Here is an 18072-nt window from a genome sequence, read left to right as displayed (position 1 = left end):
GTCCTCTGCCTACCTTGCTCTGATATGATTTCAGTGGGTTGACCAAACCACTCCTTTATTTGATGGTAACTGTCTCACCAGTGGACTAAAAGTCCACACTGCACTTCCACCATTCAGCACACTTTAATGTCAATCAGGATCATACAATATTCCTTCAACAGACTTCCCAGAACCTTTAAACATCTTCCTGATGGGACCCTGATACTGTGGGTTCTCAGACCCTGCTGTCTAGTGAATGTTTTCAACTCTGGTGTTTTTCATATTTTTTAACTAGAGAGTACAACAGGTCCAGACAGAGAATTCAATTTCATAATGTTTTCCTTAAGCATGATCTGATACAGATTTTATTGTTGTTCAATCACTCAGTCGTGTGAAATGCTTTGTGACCCAATGGGCTGCAGCACACCAGGCTTCCCTATCCTTCACCATCTCCTGGAGTTTGCTCAAACTCATTTCCATTGAATTAATGATGCCATCCAACCATCTCATCCTGTGTTGTCCCCTTCTCCTCCTGACCTCATTCTAGCTCAGCATTAGGGTCTTTTCCAATGAGTCAGCTCCTTGCATCAGGTGGCCAAAGATTGGAGCTTCAGCATCAGTCCTTCCAATGAATATTCAGGGTTGATTTACATTAGGATTGACTGGTTTGATCTCCTTGCTGTCTGAGGGACTCTGAAGTAACTCTCCAGCACCACAGTTTGAAAGCATCAATTTTTCGACTCTCAGGTTTCTTTCTGGTCCAACTCTCACATCCATACATGACTGCTGCTGTTTTCCAAATTTGCTGGCATATTGAGTGTGGCACTTTAATAGCATCATGTTTTAGGATTTAAATAGCTCAGCTGGAATCCCATTACCTCCACTAGCTTTGTTCATCACTTGGCTCCATACTCCAGGGTGTCTGGCTTTAGGTGAGTCGGTCACATCATTGCGGTTAACTGGGTCATAAAGACCTCTTTTGTACAGTTCTTCTGTATATTCTTGCCACTTCTTCTTAATATCTTCTGCTTCTGTTAGGGCCATACCATTTCTGTTCTTTATTGTGACCATCTTTTCATATTCCCTTGGTATCTCTAATTTTCTTGAATATATCCCTAATCTTTCCCATTCTATTGTTTGTCTCTATTTCTTTGCATTGTCCACTTAAGAAGGGTTTCTTATCTCTCCTTGCTCTTTTTTGGAACTCTGCATTCAGATGGGTATATCTTTCCTTTCATCCTTTGCCTTTCACTTCTCTTAGCTATTTGTAAGGCCTCCTGAGACAACCATTTTGCCGTCTTTTTCTTGGGAATGGTTTTGGTCACTGCCTCCTGTACCATATTACAAACCTTTGTCCATAATTCTTCAGGCACTCTGTCTATCAGATCTAATCCCTTCAATCTACTTGTCATTTCCACTGTATAATCATAAGGGATTTTATTTAGGTCATATCTGAATGGATTAGTGGTTTTCCCTATGTTCTTCAATTTAAGTCTGAATTTTGCAATAAGGAATTCATGATTTGAGCCACAGTCAGCTTCCAGTCTTGTTTTTGCTGACTATGTAGAGCTTTCTCCATCTTTGGCTGCAAAGAATATAATCAATCTGATTATGTTACTGACCATCTGGTGATGTCCATACGTAGAGTCATCTCTTGTGTTGTTGGAAGAGAGTGTTTGCTATGACTAGTGTGTCCTCTTGGTAAAATTTTGTTAGCTTTTGCTTGCTTCATTTTGTACTTGAAGGTCAAACTTGCCTGTTACTCCAGGTATCTCTTGACTTCCTACTTCTGCATTAGAATCTCCTATGATGAAAAGAATATCTTTTTTTTGGTGATAGTTCTAAAATGTTTTGTAGGTCAGGCTTCTCTAATGGCTCAGCATGTAAGGAATCTGCCTGAGATGCAAGAGTCACAGGAGACTCGGGTTCTATACTTGGGTTGGGAATATCCCCTGGGGGAGGGCATGACAACCTGCTCTAGTATTCCTGCCTGGAGAATCTCATGGACAGAGGAGCCTGATGGGCTGCAGTCTTGTTGTTGTTCAGTTGCCCAGTCATGTCTGACTCTTTGTGACCCATGGACTGCAGCCTGTCAGGCTTCCCCATCACTCACCATCTCCCCAAGTTTGCCCAAATTCATTTCCATTGTTTTGGTGATGTCATCCAGCCATCTCATCCTCTGATGCCCTCTTCTCCTTCTGCCCTTAATCTCTTCCAGCATTAGGGACTTTTCCAATGAGTCAGCTCTCTGCATCAATGACCAAAATACTGGAGTTTCAGCTTCAGCATCAGTCCTTGCAACGAGTATTCAGGGTTGATCTCCATTAAGACTGACTGGTTTGATCTACTTGCTGTCTAAGGAACTTTCAGCACCATAGTTCAAATGCATCAATTCTTCCATGCTCCACCTTCTTTATGGGCCAGGTCTCACAACTGTAGATGACCACTGGGAAGACCATAACCTTGATTATATGTACCTTTGTTGGCAAAGTAATATCTCTGCTTTTTAATATGCTATGTTGGTCATAACTTTCCCTCCAACAATCATGCATCTTTTAATTTCATGGCTGCAGTCACCATCTGGAGTGATTTTGGAGCCCCCCAAAATAAAGTCTGCCACTGTTTCCACTGTTTTCCCATCTATTTGCCGTAAAGTGATGAACTGGATGCCATGATCTTAGTATCCATTCTATTTCAGATTCTTTTCCCATATGATTATTACAGATTATTGAGTAGAGTTCCTCATACTATAAAATAGGCCTTTGTTGATTATCTATTTTATATACAGTAATTTGTATACTTTAAACCCTAACTCCTAATTTATACCTCCTCTCCACCTTTGGTAACCATAAGAGTGTTTTGTCTGTCTGTGAGTCTGTTTCTGTTTTGTAAATAAGTTTGTTTGTATCTTTTTTTAAGCGTCCACATGTAAATGATTTCATATGATATTTATCTTTCTCTGACTAATTTCATTTAGTGTGATATCTCTAGTTCCATGCATGTTGCTTCAAATGGCATTCTTTCTTTCTTTTCCTATGGCTTAGTATGGTGGTACAGTAGTAAAGACTGCCTGGGTCAATGCAGGAAACACAAAAGACATGGATTTGATCCCTGGGTCAGGAAGATCCCCCAGAGGAGGAAATGGCAAACTTCTCCAGTATTCTTGCCTAGAAAGTTCCATGGACAGTGGAGCTTGGCAGGCAATAGTCAGTCCATGGGGTCACAAAGAGTCAGCAATGACTGAGCAAATAAGTATACAATATACATACAATAAATGTCATTGTCTATATGTACCAAACCCACATAGTTTAAGTGTTCTGGTTGATTTTTTTCCAGATGTGTTTTCTTACAGGACTTCCTAATCTATGACCTCTTGAAGTCCACAGTATTTCATGTTAACAGATATTGCAGTAGAGTCTTTGGCTAAAATTTATTTTTCTGTTAGAGCCTCTTGGAATGCTCAACTTTCCCTAAGGTAAGAATGATGGGACTCTCCCTGGTACAATGTAGATAAACAACATGTCAGGCTGCAGTCTGTGGACCTTTAAGGGCAGGGACAAGGAAAGAGAGACACTGTATGAGATGACGAGAAGGATGGGAGGGCAGGACTTCTAGAGGAAAAGGGCAGGATAGCAAGTCTGACAGGTGTAATTTTGAAAAGACAAAGGAATCTATTTCTTGTAAAGGAAAATAGAATGGAAACAACAATATAAAGAAATCAGCAAATAAGTCTTAAGACCCTTCAGTTAAAGTTATTTTCTTCCAATATGCTACAAAAATTACTTTATTTCATGTCAAAGACCATGAGCTGTGTCAAATTTTCCCTAGTAGCCTTGTTGCCCCCTGCGATTGCATAGAAAGAAGACAAAGAACTTTAGTATAATATTTGAGGCATTATGAGTCTCACAATATTCAGCTCAATTCCCCTTAAACCGTATCCCATGATGTGGATATAGATGGACCCAAACAGGTGTTTTCACACATAATGGGTTATTTTACAGGAGAGGAATATCCTCTATAATTATGCTACAGGAGCACAAACAACCTGAATCTTTCTGATGGGCCGTAAGCTAGCCTACTCCTCACTTCAGAAAGAGACATCTTTTTGTATTGGAGAGTGACCAGGCCTGACTTACTTTGCTCTAGATGGAAGCACTGTCTCCGTTTTTCAAAACTGTAAGCAAACCTGTCATTGCTTTGGAGAGAGATGGGCTTTCTGTTTTTAAAGGCTCTTCACTACACAGACTTCCTTGCAATGGTCGTCCAGAAGAGAGGGAAGTGAGTGTTTCTGATTACATGAAGTTCAGAAATGCCAGAGCTCCACATAGAACTGTTTCCCACGTCTGCTCTGAAAAATTCTTTGCTTTCTCAATTAAAAAATAGTGTTCTTTCTACTTGTGGTAGTCAATGACTTTCAGAAAAAGATCATGTGTATGGGTTTAAAAGTCTGGGAAAAGTTCCCTGGGAAATTGGATACAGAGAGATGCTGAGCTTTTCAAAGTCTTTAAAAGGATGGGATTGAGCAATGAATGTGCATAAAGCACTGTATTATACAACGAGCAACATTTTATTATCTTTATAATTTTTTCTAAATAGTACCTAGGGTATTGCAGGTAAATCCTAAATATTTTGTCTCTGGTTAACATTTTCTTAATAGAATAATTCTTGGGTTTTAATGATCCAATCTCCAGAAGATATGTACATCAATTGGTGCAACATTTTTCAGACAAATTTTGTATAAGAAAATTTGATATATGCATTCCCAAATCTCAATATGAATCCATTAATAAAACTACACATGGGCTAAGTCTAGTGACATACTAAACACGATTGGTAAAAGATGAGAATCGTATATTTTTTCAAAGAGAGCATAGGTCACAGATGTTGCAGGTGTAAAAAGAGACAGCACTGGGTCGTGTATGTCATACAATAAGAGAAAAAAGTTTTAAACAACACATTCATTGTGCACTAATCAGAAAATCAAGTTTTAAAGCATTTTCTATTTTAACATTACAGTTTCCTACTTAAACCTGGGTGTTCATGGGTTTTAGAGCATTGTTTGGGGGATTGAGGTAGAAACCTACTGTACTATGGGTTTTTTTCTCTCTTTTTTTTCATTTAAAATGGTGAGATATAAGCTCACAAATTCAACTTTTTTGACTAAAGAACTAAAAAGCCTCTTGATGAAACTGAAAGAGGAGAGTGAAAAAGTTGGCTTAAAGCTCAACATTCAGAAAACTAAGATCATGGTATCTGGTCTCATCACTTCATGGGAAATAGATGGGGAAACAGTGGAAACAGTGTCAGACTTTATTTTTGGGGGTTCCAAAATCACTGCAGATGGTGATTGCAGCCATGAAATTAAAAGACACTTACTCCTTGGAAGGAAAGTTTTGACCAACCTAGATAGTATATTCAAAAGCAGAGGTATTACTTTGCCAACAAAAGTCCATCTAGTCAAAGCTATGGTTTTTCCTGTGGTCATGTATGGATGTGAGAGTTGGCCTGTGAAGAAAACTGAGTGCCGAAGAATTGATGCTTTTGAACTGTTGTGTTGGAGAAGACTCTTGAGAGTCCCTTGGACTGCAAGGAGATCCAACCAGTTAGATCCAACCATTAAAGGAGATCAGTCCTGTGTGTTCTTTGGAAGGAATGATGCTAAAGCTGAAACTCCAGTCCTTTGGCCACCTCATGTGAAGAGTTGACTCATTGGAAAAGACCCTGATGCTGGGAGAGATTGAGGGCAGGAGGAGAAGGGGACGACAGAGGATGAGATGTATGGATGGCATCACTGACTCAATGCACGTGAGTCTGGGTGAACTCTGGGAGTTGGTGATGCACAGGGAGGCCTGGCGTGCTGAGATCCATGGGGTCACAAAGAGTTGGACACGACTGAGCAACTGAACTGAGCTCCACATAGAACTGTTTCCCACGTCTGCTCTGAAAAATTCTTTGCTTTCTCAATTAAAAAATAGTGTTCTTTCTACTTGTGGTAGTCAATGACTTTCAGAAAAAGATCATGTGTATGGGTTTAAAAGTCTGGGGAAAGTTCCCTGGGAAATTGGATACAGAGCGATGAACTGAACTGAACTGAACTGAACTGAACTGAATTTTCAGGGATATTTGCAACTGAATTCAGTTGGAAGAATTAACCAGTTCAGGTGCTACCATCAGACTCTACATATCAAGCATTGATCATTTTCCTATATTTGAGTCAAAGGACAAAATCAAGAGATAAGGTGGGCTGACAGATCGGGGAACAGTCTCTTCACACTTCCCTGCTTCTCTCTTCCATGAATATTTTTTCAAACATCTTCCCAAATATTCCCAAGAGGCCTGATCTCCTGCATCCCTTCTGGGCTTTCTTTGCTTCCTTTTTGCAGCCTTCCCTGGAACATCTTTTCTTGCTCCCCCTGCCTTTCAGGGATGTGGGAAATGGGCACCTGGGAGCTCTCAGATAATGAAAAAAATTCCATCTTTGCCTGAAGGAAAGTGGGACTGATTGTGGGGAGGATTTCTTACATTGGACAGTTCTAGCCCATGCCAGAAAGGGCCTCTACCCATTCTGGGAATCTCTCTGAGCCTACATCACCTGTGTCCCTTCTCAGGTCCTGGTTTTGTTCTGCTCATTTGGGAGGCTTTGATTTTGCCTCTGTTTTTTCCTCATGTCCTGTTGTAATAAATCTTCCTCATTTACTCTGGTGAGCTTGCCTGGTGGCTTAGATGGTAAAGAATATTCCTGAAATGCAGGAGATGGGAGTTCAATCCCTGGGTAGGGAAGATCCCCTGGAGAAGGAAATGGTTACCCACTCCAGTATTCTTGCTGGGGAATTCCATGGACAGAGGAATCACTCAAGCTGGATAGTAATTGGGGGAATAAAAAAAGGAGATCCTTCATTGCCTCTACCTTTTTCCACATACACATTTGATAATATTGTAAAATTAAGCATTTCATTGCAATTTACAGTAGTTCATATTCAATTCAATAGTGGTACCACAATTTATTAAACTAATTTCATTTATTGACTGTCTTTTTTATTTTCATTTTAGACAAGATAAGAATAAATAATCTCTTAAATCAAGGATTAAAAATACTCATGTTTATTTTAAATGACTTTTTCCCCTCATTTTAAGAAAAATCAGAAGGTACTTCTTTCTGTAACAGTGGCTGACTACAAAGAACTGGTTATGAATTTCTGGTATATGTAAGGAATCGCTAAGCAGTCACTTGGTTTATAAACCAAGAATATGGATACGCAAGAGGACTTGCTCGAGTTTCAAGTAATGTATATATCATAATGTTTAACACATCCTTGGGAGAACAGCAATATCCAGTCTAAACTTGGTTTAGAGAGAAACATTTCAAAAGACTTAATAAGCACAATATCACAATTTTTTTCCAAGTGTCCTAATTCTCTATTCTTTCATTGCTCTGTGGGGATGGCAATGTTTTGATTTTATCTTAACCAGATGACTTGTTGTCTTTTGAAAATATATGCGATGAAAATAGATTTTAAAAAATCATGCCATCTAAATTTTAAGGTGTCACTGGAGCTGTTTACATTCAAAGGAAAACTGAGAATAACCATGAACTGTTTATGTAATAGAGCTTCCCTCGTGGCTCAGAAGGTAAAGAATCTGCCTGCAGTGCAGGAGATTGAGGTTTGATCACCGGGTCAGGAAGATGTCCTGGAGAAGGGAATGGCTATCCTCTCCAGTATTCTTGCCTGAAGAATTCCATGGAAAAGGAGCCTGGCAAGCTACAGTCCATGGGTCGCAAAGAGTAGGACAATTGAGCAATTATCACGTTCACTTTTACATTTACATAATAATCTGTGCTGAAGTAAACTACAAAGGAACATTCACTACATGAGTTTGCAGAAGAACTGAAAACATTGGAAGAGTGATATTTCATGATTTGGACATCAACAGCAAACTGACCATGAGAAAGTGAGTATTCTGTGGCTTGGCATCTGTAAAGTTAGGATACCCCTCTTTACTGGAGAGACCTGTATTTTTATTCTTTTGATGGTAGCGATATGGCAATTGTTCATTGGTAAGGGAAAAAAAAGAAAATTTAATAATTTTTCACATCCCTTAATCCCAATTGCTTATAACCTTAAGTTTAACCTACTTCCAATTCTCTGAATGTGTGTGTAGTGACAATTTCTGGAGACCTGTAAAGTGAACGTGTTAATCGATCAGTCGCGTCTGACTCTCTGAGTTCTCACAGATGGTAGACAGCCAGACTTTTCTGTCCATGGGATTCTCCAGGCAAGAATACTGGGGTGAGTTGCCATGGCTTCTTCCAGGGGATCTTCCTGACCCAGGGATCAAGCTTGTGTCTCTTATATCTGGCTGTATTGGCAGACAGGTTCTTTACTACTAGCACCACCTGGGAAGCCCCCTTTTGATACTGAGGAGGAATCAGTAGCCCAAGTTGCTGATGGCAACTTTCCTGTGCTGTAACTAAGGAAGGCAGTTAAAGATAAAGGATAAAGATAAAAGGTGATTCAGACAACAGAATCCCAGAGAAATGACACTTGAGTCCTGGACAAACAGATCTCAAGGTCTTCCTCACTGTTACATTTCAGTTATATGTCCGGAAAATACCTTTATTTTTATGAGCTAAATTATGTTGAGACTTTTCTTACTTTCCATGACAAATGTCCTATCTAACATAATGAGTCCTCCAACAAGAGGAAGAGGATCTGGCCCCCACAGCTGTGGTGGCTCACCTGCCATTGAAGGGGGAACTCAACTAAAATGAAAACTGGCACAAGACCAATCACTGTGAACTTTTCAAACCCACATTGTTACTTTAATTAGGGCAGAAAATCAACAGCCCTAGCATTGTGCAATCCTCAATTCATTTAAGCTGATGGAGAAGATTTCAACCAAAATTTCTAAAGGAATATTTAGTTAAGGTAATCTATTTTAGGGCTTCCCAGGTGGTGCTAGTGGTAAAGAACCTGTCTGTGCAGGTGACATAGAGATTTGGGTTCCATCCCTGGGTTGGGAAGATCCCCTGGAGGAGGGCATGGCAATCCCCTCCAGTATTCTTGCCTGGAGAATCCCATGAATAGGGGAGTCTGGTGAGCTACATTACATAGGGTCTCAAAGAATTGGACATGACTGAAGTGGCTTAGCATAAATGCACAGTTTATCATAGAAATAGGAAATGAAATTTAAGAAACATAAAAAAAGACATTGATCATTCATTTTTATCTCTTTATTTGAGAAGCAATACCCTTTCATGACCCTTTCATAGTGTTATTGGTCCATATGGAAAATTTTGTCAGTGGTCACATATGATAAGTGTTTTTTTCCAAATTAGGGAACTGGTCCAAATATTTTTTCCCACAATGGAAGCTTGTGACAAGGGTGAGGTGATGATAAGGTGAATGTAAGATTAGTGGTTTTAAAATATGCAGATACACAAAGAATCTAGTTCTTGCCTTCAGTTAGGAGCGACATTATTTTCGATTCAAAAGAACATTAAGAAAAATCCTGCTAGACATTAAAGTCATATGAACTCCAGTCATGACTGAGGTCATAGTGTTTTAAGATGGATAGAGGACATGCTGGGTCCTTTCTAATAAAGTGCCCTATAGAAATAAGCCAACATATAGTTAGATGGACCAGAGCTGGCTGAACATGGTGAGGTATAAGTACAGAATTTGATAGGTATTAGAAAACTGTACTCAGTTTGACAGATCATATTACATCTGCCAAATCCACCAACAATCAAAATAAGTTTTCATTCTGATTATATGCTTTATCTATTTAATTAGATTATTAATTTATTTGCTTACATTTTATGAATATTAATAAAGTCTATTTATTAATGCAGAGTTCCAAAGAATAGCAAGGAGAGATAAGAAAGCCTTCCTCCATGATCAATGCAAAGAAATAAAGGAAAACAACAGAATGGGAAAGACTAGAGATCTCTTCAAGAAAATTAGAGATCTCTTCAAGAAAATTAGAGACAACAAGGGAACATTTCATGCAAAGATGGGCTAGATAAAGGACATAAACGGTATGGACCTAGCAGAAGCAAAAGATATTAAGAAGAGGTGGCAAGAATACACAGAAGAACTGTACAAAACAGATCTTCACGACCAAAATAATCACGATAGTGTGATCACTCACCTAGAGCCAGACATCCTGGAATGTAAAGTCAAGTGGGCCTTAGAAAGCATCACTACAAACAAAGCTAGTGGAGGTGATGGAATTCCAGTTGAGCTATCTCAAATCCTGAAAGATGATGCTGTGAAAGTGCTGCACTCAATACATCAGCAAATTTGGAGATCTCAGCAGTGGCCACAGGACTGGAAAAGGTCAGTATTCATTCCAATCCCAAAGAAAGGCAATGCCAAAGAATGCTCGAACTACTGCACAACTGCACTCATCTCACACACTAGCAAAGAAATGCTCAAAATTCTCCAAGCCAGGCTTGAGCAATATGTGAACTGTGAACTTTCAGATGTTCAAGCTGATTTTAGAAAAGGCAGAGGAACCAGAGATCAAATTGCCAACATCCACTGGGTCATCGAAAAAGCAAGAGAGTTCCAAATAAACATCTATTTATGCTTTATTGACTATGCCAAAGCCTTTGACTGTGTAGATCACAATAAACTGTGGAAAATTCTGAAAGAGATGGGAATAGCAGACCATCTGACCTGCCTCTTGAGAAACCTATATGCATGTCAGGAAGCAACAGTTAAAATTGGACATGGAACAACAGACTGGTTCCAAATAGGAAAAGGAGTACATCAAGGCTGTATATTGTCACCCTGCTTATTTAACTTGTATGCAGAGTACATCATGAGAAACACTGGGCTGGAAATACAAGCTGGACTCAAGATTGTCAGGAGAAATATCAATAACCTCAGATATGCAGATGACACCACTCTTATGGCATAAAGTGAAGAAGAACTAAAGAGTCTCTTGATGAAAGTGAAAGAGGAGAGTGAAAATGTTGGCTTAAAGCTCAACATTAAGAAAACTAAGATCTTGGCATCTGGTCCCATCACTTCATGGGAAATAGATGGGGAAACAGTGGAAACAGTGTCAGACTTTATTTTTTTGTGCTCCAAAATCACTGCAGATGGTGATTACAGCCATCAAATTAAAAGACATTTACTTTTTGGAAGGAAAGTTATGACCAACCTAGATAATATATTCAAAAGCAGAGACATTACTTTGCCAACAAAGGTCCATCTAGTCAAAGTTATGGTTTTTTCCAGTGGTCACGTATGGATGTGAGAATTGGACTGTGAAGAAAGCTGAGTGCTGAAGAATCAGTGCTTTTGTTGGAGAAGACTCTTGAGAGTCCCTGGGACTGCAAGGAAATCCAGTCCATTCTGAAGGAGATCAACCCTGGGTGTTCATTGGAAGGACTGATGCTGAAGCTGAAGCTCCAATACTTTGGCCACCTCATTCAAAGAATTGACTCATTGTTAAAGACCCTGAAAAAGATTGAGGGCAAGAGGAGAGGGGGATGACGGAGGATGAGATGGCTGGATAGCATCACTGACTAAATGGACATGAGTTGGGTAAACTTTAGGAGTTGGTGATGGATAGGGAGGCCTGGCTTGCTGTGATTCATGGGGTTGCAGAGTTGGACATGATTGAATGACTGAACTGAACTGATTATGTTTCACACTAACACTTGAGAAAGTACAGTTCTAAACATCATAACATACCTTAAGACTCCTTTCCTTATGCCATCAGAAACCTGTCTTGGGGGAATGTGTGAGCAGTACTCTGAATGGAAGAGTGATGTTTTTATGTGTCTACAGCCCACATACTACAGAAGTAATGGTGATGTACTTAACCACAAATACACAAATATGTATATGTGGTTATTTCCCCAGGAACCTGGGTGAAATGAGGCAGAGACTGACCAAAAGTTCTTGAACATCCACTTCATCTTTGTCAATTTGTCTATGAGAATGAGGAAGAGAAGACAGGCAATTGAAGACTAATATTTTTATTGTGAATTTTGCAAAATCGGGTTAGGGAACACACAAAAGAGCCTGAATTGAGTCTGGGGAGGAGGGAAGGTCAGAATGAGGTGGTTGGGTTGGGGGTGTGAGGAGAATATCCCCTTCCATAGTGGATCTGAATCCCTAGTTCCAAGTTCATGATGAGTTGCACACCAGTTGCACACCAGTCAGGCTGCTGACTTCTCATCTGATCTAGTCCGTGAACTTGCAGACATAGGGTAAGGTCAAATAGCAGTTATGATCGCTCCACTTGAGATATCCTGGAGAGACAGAAGTGCTCAAGTCAATAGGGCTGGTGGAACTTGAGAACCCAATGGAGAGGAATCCAAGATTCTCTCTTTGAAGCCTGGTTTAGGCTTCAAAGGCCCTCCCTCATCTTCACCAGTGTCCCACTCCATGGGAAGAAGATAGAAAGTAAGAAGAGATGAGAGGGAATGGGAGAAGACAAGCCAATATTATAGTTCCAGCCCAGGAGGATCCCCTCAAGATCAGACCCAGAAATGGCAGGTGAGGGGATGGAAAAGGCTGGACAAAAATGACCTTCTACGTCTCTTACCTGAGCTGCTTGAGAGACTCCCACAGTAGCCAGGGCTTGAGATGGCAGCAGGATCTGTCTCCCAGGCAACATAATTGAGCACGTCATTGCTACTCCATTCCCATCCACCAGCATTGGGCTCAGAGCCCTGTGGAGCAGAGGATGGAGTTGGGTGAGACAGAAAGGCCTTTAGAATTCTCCTGGTCTGATGCTGTCTGTTGAAATGATTGATTGATTCCCCTCCCCAGCATCACGGAATTAACTCTGCTGTTCAAGATAAGCCCCACAGCTCTCCTCTGGGAAACTCTCCCTAACTCTATTGGCTAATTTCAAAGCCAATAATGTGATAAGCACAGCATGTGCGGACTCAGGGAGGCACAACGAACTGAATTACAAGGTATGCTGTGTGAACTGTGTAAAAGCTTGACAAAAGGCAGATTAATTTTAGTTGGGGACTAGTACCTGCCCAGGACTAAAGGCTCTCACTTTCCCTAGTTATCCTGTGAACCCCAGGGATCTCTCAGGTCTTTTTTGGGCTGGCAAAAGGGGACAAAGAGGGACCTGGGTGGCCATAGCACCTTTGGAAGTAACAGATTAGAGAGATGTAAGTGTACCTCTGTGGGGTCATGGAGCCCAATCCAGATGTCTGATTGGGTATTCAAGCTGCTCTTAATCAACGAGGCCACGAAGGATTCCTCAGCCCCACTGAGCACAGACACAAGATGTCCCGAGTGCCTCTTCTGGCAGGCAATCTGTGTGGGGAAGGGAAATACGCAGGAGGAGCTTGAGACACCACTAGGGGAAGGGAAGGGCCAATGCAGGTGAGAAGGGGTATGTTTGTAAAACATGAGTTTCTCATACTCATCCTCAGGAAACTCTTGAGAATGGAGAACCCCTGGTCCCCAAACCCAGTCTCTGATTTGCTTCTGCTTATCTCCCTTAACTGCAGATCCCAACACTTACATCTGCATCCATCCAGGTTTTGGGTGTTGTATACAAGGCATAGCAGTTAGACCTATAGGCCATGGAACCTGAGGGACAGCTGATCCGTGGAGAGGGCAGTTCCTTTTGGGAATTTTCCCCTGGAGAGGAAGAAATAAGGGAGAGGGATGGGGTGAAACGGAGAGAGGGGTTTGGAGGGGGAAGGTGACCTTGGGGAATATTTATGAGGCGAGGGCTTGGGGCAGTGTTACCAAACTTCTGACTGCCTCTCACCACTGCCAACACTCCAGGATTTTTTATAAATCATGAACTAGACCTACTAACTGGATGATGATCTCTCTTCTCTTTATTCATAGTTTTTATTCAAAAGTCCAGTCCTTCTCCTCTGAGTTGATAGATCCTCCAATCATTTTCCTTCTACTCATCTCATTAATGACACTCTATACTTTCCTACTTCATCTATGCACATAAATTACTGAGAAAATAGAAATCACCTCATCCCACTGTCACTGAAACACTAGGGTGCTTCCCACCACTGGTTACCTGAAGGAAAGAGTGATGACTCAGGAATTCCAGGCCTTTATGTTGTGCGGGGATATTCCATTACCAGGGGAGGCACAGGAGCTTTCCTCCTTGTCTTGGCCCTGAGTAGACACTGGGAACCCAGAGCTAGAGGCAGAGAAATCTCACCTTGGACCTGAGACAGGAGCATCAGGCAGGAGAGCAGCATCCAGGACAGTCTGGGGAGGCCCAGGGAAGGCAGCATTGTGTCCGTGAGGAGTGGAGGAAGCTAGAGAACTAAAGGGAGGGTGGTCAGAGAGAGGGTGTGAGAGACCCCCTGTTGTACCTCTTGTCTTTTCCTTCATCTAGTCCCCTAGGAAAAAATCCTTCTTGGTAGCATCCCTCCCCTTCCATGGTGCTGGAAAAAATTAGAAAATCTATGCATCCTAGTGCTCCTGAGATCTCCCAAGTCTGGCTTCCCCTGGTCTCAGAGCTCCCACATTCTGTGAGGATAAGGATCCTTGTACACCGTCCCTGAAATGTGCAAGGTGAAACCCCTGTCACGGGTCTCATCTAGTCTCGACTCCCACTTACCTCTCTTGCAGGGATCTGCACTGGCTTGTCAGGGCAGAAAAGATTGGGCTTTTATAAGAAGATTTGAGGGAGGGGCACCAAAATGAATAACGGGAAAAAGGAGCCAGGACAGGGGTCAGGGGGACGTGTCTGGTTTTGATTTGTGGAGATTTCCACCACAGGCAGGAGATCCTTCCAAGGCTGGGAATTGTCACAGCTGTTGCTTCTTTTTCTTTATCAGACCAGTAATTTCCCAGGAACAGGTGATGTTTGTGCTTTTTTCATCCTTGCACAGTTATCATGGTCAGAAAAACTTACAGGAATGAAGGGAACCTGGTGGCATGAATTCTGATGTTTAATAGTTTAGAAAGTATGTGACATTGGAGAGTTCAATCTGCCAAGAACTGACTCTTGTTGGCATATATATGAGTTTCATTAATCCTTGTTTTTTAAGATTAAAAAAAGAAACTATTAAGTAAAATTTGGGGGAGTATAAGTTTGAAAAAATTATTTGAACTAATGAGTTTTTGTGTGGATCACAACAAACTGGAAAATTCTTAAAGAGATGGGAGTACCAGACCACCTTATCTGTCTCCCAAGAAACTTACATGCAGATCAAGAAGCAATGGTTAGAACCCAACATGGAGCAATGAACTGGTTCAAAACTGGGAAAGGAGTATGTTAAGACTGTATGTTGTCACCCTGCTTATTTAACTTCTATGTAGAGTAAGTCCATCATGTGAAATGCCAGACTGGATGAATCACAAGCTGGAATCAAGATTGCCAGGAGAAATACCAACAACCTCAGATATGCAGATAATACCACTCTAATGGCAGAAAGTGAAGAGGAACTAAACAGCTTCTTGATGAAGGTAAAAGAGAATAGTGAAAAAGCTGACTTAGAGACAATGTTCAGAAAACAAATATGATGGCATCTGGTCCCATTGCTACATGGCAAATAGATGGGGAAAGAATGGAAACAGTAGCAGATTTTATTTTCTTGGGCTCCAAAGTCACTGAGGACAATGATTACAGCTATAAAATTAAAATATGCTTTCTCCTCGAAATGAAAGTTATGACAAATGTAGACAGTATGTTAAAAAGAATAGATGCAACTTTGCCAACAAAAGGCTGTCCATCTAGTCAAAGCTATGGTTTTTCCAGTAGTCATGTATGGAGTGTGAGTTGGCCCATAAAAAAAGCTCAGTGCTGAGGAAAAGATGCTTCAAGCTGTGGTGCTGGAGAGGACTCTTGAGAGTCCCTTGAACAGTAAGGAGATCAAACAAATCAATCCTAAAGGAAATCAACCCCGAATATTCACTGGAAGGACTGATACTGAAGCTAAAGCTCCAGTCCTTTGGCCAGCTGATGCAAAGAGCCAACTCACTGAAAAGACTGATGCTGGAAAAGATGGAGGGCAGCGGGAGAGGGGGCGACAGAGGATGACATGGTTGTATGGCATCACCAACTCAATGGACATGAGTTTGAAGAATCTCAGGGAGATAGTGAAAGACAGGGAAGCTTGGCATGCTGTAGACCATGGGTTTGCAAGGAGTTGGACATGACTTAGTGACTTATAAACAACAACAACAAGGGGGAATTTAGTAAGCATGAAGAATGTGAGCTCAATACAGAAATTCTTGTAGAATTGTTATATTCCAACAAAGGTAATTTTAAGCAAGTTACTATTTTAAATAGGAAGAAAAGTATAAAATATATAAGAATATATCTGATAAAGGTAGTCAAGATCTTGTAACAAGTTTTTCAAGCTATAAAGAAGAACTAAATACATGCTGAAATTAATCATGTTTAGAAAGTTTCGATACCCTCAGGATGTACTTTGTTCCTGTATACATTAATGGAGTGCAGTTGGAATACTAACAGAATTTTTCTGATAATCTGATAAACTAAAAATTCATAGGAAAAATAAGAATAGTTAACACATTTCTGAAGAGAAACAATGAAGAATTTTATTTGGCCATGATTCAAAACTTCTTACTATAAAGGAGTACGACTGCAGGGAGGCAAACTTGAGTAGCGTAATGAAAGAGGGAGCCCAGAAATATACTTATTATATGTGGAAATGGGAAATCTGAAGGGTCATTGCCGATTAGAAAGTATAAACTGAAGGATTTGGTTTTAGTGGTTAGCCATATGGACAAAAATAAATCAGATTCATACCCCTTAAAATATAAAAAATAACAACAACAACCAAAATAAAACAAAATCATTCCAGAAGAACTGATGTGAAATATAAAAACCAGCATTTTAAAACTAGAAGATAATATTTTAAAAATGTGTTTTTGACTTTGATTTAAGAAAGCATGTATTAAACAAAAAGCATAAATTATAAAATAAAATATTGCTAAGTATGAATAAATAGCAAAGTTAATAAAATAGCAAAGTTAATATGTCAGAAGCTTTATATTATATATAGTTATCTGACAAAGAATTTATTTCTAGAATATGTTTATGACAGTAAAAATCAACAAGAAAAAGAACAATATATTCATCAGAAGAGTGAAAAAGCATAAGTATGTATTTCACTAAAGAAGAAGCAAAGTGATCAATACATATATGAAAGTATGGCAACCTCATTAGGAATCAAGTAAATTAAAATCAAAATGAAATATAATTTCACCCCTACCAGATTGCTGCTGGTGGTAGTGTAAAATGATAGAACCCTTTGGGAAAACTGGAATTTTCTTACATGCTTAATTGCTCAGTCATTTTCAACTCTTTGTGATCCCATGGACTGAATCTCACCTGGCTTCTGTCCATGGAGTTTTCCAGGCCAGAATAGTGGCGTTGGTTGCCATTTCCTATTCCAGGGGATCGTCTGGACCCGGGGATGGAGCCAGCTCTCTTGAGTCTCCTGCACTGGCATTTTCTTACACCCAGATTATCCACTTTTAGGAATATACAGCTTGCATATAAATGCCAGGTAGAATGCATGCACAGGATGCTAATAGCATCATTATTTATAACGGCAAAAAAAAAAAAAAAAAGGCCAAATGTCCATTAACAGGAAGCTGGATGAATGCTTTGTGGTTTAAATAAGCACTATATCTGAGTGAGAGTGAACCACAGTTACAGGCATCAGCATGGTTAAACCTCAAAGCTTGATAATAGGTTGAGAAAAGGATATCAAAATATAGACGATTACAAGCTGTGTCATTTTGTTGTTTTAAACATCAAAAACAAAAATTAAAAACGGATTATGTATGATTTAGGCATACTTACACATGTACTTCCCTGGTGGCTCAGGTGGTAAAGCATCTGTCTACTATGCGGGAGACCTGGGTTCGATCCCTGGGTTGGGAAAATTCCCCTGGAGAAGGAAATGGCAATCCACTCCAGTACTATTCCCTGGAAAATCCCATGGACAGAGGAGCCTGGTAGGCTACAGTTCATGGGGTCACAGAGTCGGACACGACTGAGTGACTTCACTTTCACTTTCTTTCACACATGTTAAAATATTTTAAGAGGAGGGAAATGATAAACTCAAAATTCTGAATTGTTACCTCTGAA

The 18072-nt window shown here is 40.3% G+C and overlaps 1 protein-coding gene across 1 annotated transcript; it reads right to left on the bottom strand.

Annotated features, from left to right (window-relative positions):
• Window positions 1–11958: 11958 nt before the first annotated feature.
• On the bottom strand, window positions 11959–14589 carry LOC101120996 (lithostathine). Its single transcript, XM_060413638.1, has 6 exons — window positions 14563–14589; window positions 14158–14265; window positions 13489–13607; window positions 13140–13277; window positions 12547–12673; window positions 11959–12250 (listed from the first exon to the last, which is right to left on the bottom strand). Exons 2-6 carry the CDS (start codon window positions 14231–14233, stop codon window positions 12183–12185), a joined length of 528 nt encoding a protein of 175 aa, XP_060269621.1. The 5' UTR covers window positions 14234–14265; window positions 14563–14589; the 3' UTR covers window positions 11959–12182.
• Window positions 14590–18072: the final 3483 nt, after the last annotated feature.

The sequence above is a fragment of the Ovis aries genome, chromosome 3 (genome assembly GCF_016772045.2).
Source record: "Ovis aries strain OAR_USU_Benz2616 breed Rambouillet chromosome 3, ARS-UI_Ramb_v3.0, whole genome shotgun sequence".
Classification (NCBI taxonomy): domain Eukaryota; kingdom Metazoa; phylum Chordata; class Mammalia; order Artiodactyla; family Bovidae; genus Ovis; species Ovis aries.
This window is presented reverse-complemented; position numbering and strand designations above follow the sequence as displayed.